We start from the raw sequence: 4,494 nt of genomic DNA on the forward strand, positions 1-4,494 counted from the left end.
GCCGCCAGTAGCTATGTCCACATACATACTGGCACTCTAAAGTATAATATATATATATATGTGTGTGTGTTATGTTTGTAACTAAAAAAGCAAGAAGTTAATAATGAGAGGTAACTCAATTAGTCATATTTTGAGTTTTCATAAAATTATTAAAATTCATATAATTATTAATTTTAAAATTTATAAAATTAATTAAAAAAATATAAATTAATACAGAATTTATATTAAAAAAAAAGACAAAACAATGAGACAGCTAACCACGCTCCTAGCTGTTGAGCTTGAAAGTCGAGAAACAGACAGTCAGTGGTCAGTGCAGGTGTGTGTGTGTGTGTGTGTGTGTGTTATGTTTGTAACAAAAAATGCAAGAAGTTAATAATGAGAAGTAACTCAATTAGTTATATTTTAAGTTTTCTTGAAATTATTAAAATTTATATAATTATTAACTTTAAAATTTATAAAATTAATTAAAAAAATATAAATTAATACAGAACTTATATTAAAAAAAAAAACAACAATCAGACAGCTAACAACGCGCCTAGCTGTTTAGCTAGAAAGTCGAGAAACAGCACAGCCAGTGGTCAGTGCAGGGGGCGCAAAGGTAATAAACATGAAAACCACGAACCTCAGAGATAACATATATATATATATATATGCTTACGACACGAGATTGAGGTGGGAATGGAATAGTTCAAACTTGGGTGTGGTGGTGGTCTGACGCCGTATTCAAAGGTGAGAGAGACCGTACCTGTTGAGTTCCACTCCATAATTTGTTTTATGTTTTTAGTGTTTTATGCATTAATCACTGGGTCCGGGATTTTGATGCCATTAGAATTTTTTTAAGACTCCATTCTTTATAATCTGTACTTTAATCCCTTGGTCTAAGGGACATCTTGCTTCTTCTCCAAACTCATTATGATTGGCTATTCTTTAATAATAATAATAATCAAATAATAATAATATACTCGGGGTTAAAAATATTTTTTGTATTAATATTTTTAAAAAATTATTTGTGATATTAATGTATCAAAATAATTTAAAAACAATAAAAATATATTAATTTAAAATAAATAATTTTTTTTTTTAATTTTTTAAAAAATTTTTTTATTTTTTTAAAATATTTTTAAGATACAAAACAAACAAACCCTAGATATACAGGGTTTTAAAATCAAGGGTGTAAGAAAGTTAAATATTTTATAATTTTATTTTTTTATTCTATTTAAAACTATAAAAAAAATAAAAAATATATTTTTGATGAAATAAACCGTGTTCCAAATAACGCTCTCCTTATATTTTTAGGAGTATTTTTTATTTTGTTATATATTTTCAAAATAGAAAAAGACTTGAAAAAAGAAGAAGAAGAAGAAGGAAAAATGTGTACCCCTATCTAGAAGGCGAAGAGAGCACTCTACAGCCTACAGCCTACAGCCTAGTTTTTCTCTTGTTTCTCAAAATAATATGACCCACCATGCTGGCTCTTACTTTAGTCTCCCCAAACTCACAAAAATCGTAGCATGATATCTGTTTGATTCCTTTCCTCCTGCAGTGCACCTTGATCTTTTCTTGGCATGGGCTATCTTGTTGAATCTTTCTCCGCTCTTATCTTTCTCTCAATAATCCCAGTCTCAAGCCAGCTGAATGAATTCTTGTACTCCGGATTCAAAGATGCTGCCACCAACGTAACCTTGAGTGGGGTTTCAGAGATTCAAGAAAATGGTATACTTCGCTTAACCAATGAAACTAGTAGATTACTGGGTCATGCTTTTTATCCTTCTCCATTCAAGTTCAAGAACTCCAGTAATGGCACAGCTTTGTCCTTTTCCACTTGTTTTGTGTTCATTATAGTTCCCGAGTATCCTAAACTTGGAGGCCATGGTCTTGCTTTCACAATCGCAACTACAAAGGATCTAAAGGCTCTTCCAAGTCAGTATCTTGGCATACTCAATTCAAGTGTGGTTAACTTGACAAATCATCTTTTTGCTGTTGAATTCGACACGGTTCAAGATTTTGAGTTTGGTGACATTAATGACAACCATATTGGTATTGATCTCGGCAGCTTGAAGTCTAAAGCATCCGCTTCTGCTGCATATTACACTGGTGATTCCGATTCTTCGAAGCAAGATTTAAACCTTAAGGGCGGAAAGCCAATCCAAGTTTGGATCGACTACGATTCAGTTCAAAATGTTGTCAATGTAACTATTTCGCCTACTTCTAAGAAACCCAAAATTCCAATCTTGTCTTCTCATGTAGATCTGTCGTCTCTGTTTGAAGAATATATGTATGTGGGTTTATCTGCTTCAACAGGTTTGCTTGCTAGTTCACACTATGTACTGGGTTGGAGCTTTAAGTTAAATGGGCAAGCTCCAGCTCTGGATCTTTCTTCTTTACCTTCACTTCCAGCTGGGCACAAGAAGCAGTATACAGGTTTAGTAATCGGTGTTTCAGCTGCAGTTGTTGTGTTTGTTATCATATCAGTATCAACTGCTATTTATCTTATCAGAAAAATCAAGAATGCTGACATAGTAGAAGATTGGGAGCTGGAAATGGGGCCACATCGATATTCTTACCAAGAACTCAAGAAGGCAACTAATAGTTTCAGTGACAAGGTGCTCCTTGGAAAAGGTGGTTTTGGCCAAGTTTACAAGGGCATATTACCTGATTCAAAGATTGAAGTTGCGGTGAAGCGAATTTCTAAAGAATCAACACAAGGTTTGCGGGAGTTTGTATCAGAAATTGCTAGTATTGGTCGGCTTCGCCATCGAAATTTAGTTCAATTATTGGGCTGGTACCGCAGAAGAGATGATTTTCTTCTTGTTTATGATTATATGGCTAATGGTAGTTTAGACAAGTTCTTGTTTGAAGAGCCAAAAATGATCTTAAATTGGGAGCAGAGGTTTAAGATCATAAAGGATGTCGCTTCTGGGCTTCTCTATTTACATGAAGGCTACGAGCAAGTGGTAATTCACAGAGATGTTAAGGCCAGCAATGTTTTGCTTGATGAAGAGCTAAACGGTAGGCTTAGTGATTTTGGTCTTGCAAGATTATACGAACATGGAGCGAACCCAAATACGACGCGGGTTGTGGGTACATTGGGTTATCTAGCCCCAGAATTGCCAAGAACAGGGAAGGCCACAGAGAGCTCGGATGTGTATGCGTTTGGTGCACTTTTGCTTGAGGTTGTGTGTGGGCGGAGGCCTATTGAACCCAAAGCATTGCCTGAAGAACTGGTGCTGGTGGATTTGGTGTGGGAGAAGTTTAGAGAAGGGAGAGCCCTCGATGTGATAGATCCTAAGCTAAATGGTGAATATAACGAAAGCGAGGTGATGATGGTGATCAAATTGGGTGTAATGTGCTCGCATAATGCCCCAATGGCAAGGCCTAGCATGAGGCAAGTAGTGAGGTATCTGGATGAGGAAGTCGGGATTCCTCAAAATTTGAGGGATCCAAATGGTGCATATGAAGGAATTTTGAGGGATCCAAATGGTGGATATGAAGGAGTGAAGGGTATGAGCGAGGTTTTCGATGATTTTGCACACTCCTTTGCTTCGTCCTCATTTGATAAAATGAGCACATGTTCTTTCATGGAAAATGGTGGTGGCGGTGCTAGTTTTGCCCCGTTTTCTACTTCCCCGCTATCACTTCTCCGTGGCAGGGGGGAAACTGGGTAGTGAATGACTCAGGTTGACAAGAAAAGTTCTTCTTTCTTATTGCTCTGCCCATTTTGATAGGCATGTTTTTCTGGGAAAAGATTGTTGAGACTGACAAATCATCTCTTACCACAATTCATTTGAATGTCGAAGTTTGCCAATTTACAGGATAACTATATGCCGGCCCAAAGTTGTGCAGCCATAAATAGTTTCATTTTGATTTTTCCCCTCTAGTATTTTCCCTGTAAAATAAAACTGGAAATCGTGCCTCTGTGAAAATTTACAGGATAACTATATGCCGGCCCAAAGCTGTGCAGCCATAAATAGTTTGATTTTGATTTTTCCCCTCTAGTATTTTCCTTGTAAAATAAAACTGGAAATCGTGTCTCTGTGAAAATTATCAAGGCTACTTGATAAAAATGAGTTGTTCATGTATGGGTTTCCCCCCCATACATTTGTCTAGAACTGCGGATTTATCAAGGCTACTTGATGAAAATGAGTTGTTCAAGTATGGGTTTCCCTGTAAAATAAAACTGGAAATCATGTATTGATTTTGCTTCTTTTCATTTGTCTAGAACTGCGGATTTATTGATTTTGGCTGCTCGAATAGAAATTATTGATCTTAAAGTGGAATTGAGCTTTGACAGTCGGCATCATCATTCAAGTGAATTTCAGGTTCTCTAATAATTTTCTATGTGAGTTTTGGTTCTCTAATATGCAAGGAAACAAGGCAAAAATGAAACACATGTTATATATATATATATTATAATATTTTTTAAATATATTAAATTTATATAATTTCATTATATAAGATTCCACACACTTGAAGTGGTAAATTGAAGTATGTATA

At 35.5% G+C, this 4,494-nt stretch overlaps 1 protein-coding gene across 3 annotated transcripts; it reads left to right on the plus strand.

Annotated features, from left to right (window-relative positions):
- Positions 1-1,354: 1,354 nt before the first annotated feature.
- LOC105112920 (L-type lectin-domain containing receptor kinase S.4-like) lies at positions 1,355-4,091 on the plus strand. 3 transcript variants are annotated; one of them, XM_011008829.1, is made up of 2 exons: positions 1,355-3,804; positions 3,923-4,091. In XM_011008829.1, the coding sequence occupies exon 1, from the start codon at positions 1,566-1,568 to the stop codon at positions 3,663-3,665; it is 2,100 nt and encodes a 699-aa protein (XP_011007131.1). In that variant the 5' UTR covers positions 1,355-1,565; the 3' UTR covers positions 3,666-3,804; positions 3,923-4,091. The 3 variants fall into 3 exon arrangements, with proteins under 3 accessions (XP_011007131.1, XP_011007133.1, XP_011007132.1); XM_011008831.1 differs by lacking the exon at positions 3,923-4,091 and having other exon boundaries at positions 1,356-3,459; positions 3,493-3,783; XM_011008830.1 differs by lacking the exon at positions 3,923-4,091 and having other exon boundaries at positions 1,356-3,451; positions 3,485-3,783.
- Positions 4,092-4,494: the final 403 nt, after the last annotated feature.

The sequence above is a fragment of the Populus euphratica genome, unplaced genomic scaffold (assembly GCF_000495115.2).
Source record: "Populus euphratica unplaced genomic scaffold, PopEup_1.0 scaffold376.1, whole genome shotgun sequence".
In the NCBI taxonomy this organism is placed as follows: domain Eukaryota; kingdom Viridiplantae; phylum Streptophyta; class Magnoliopsida; order Malpighiales; family Salicaceae; genus Populus; species Populus euphratica.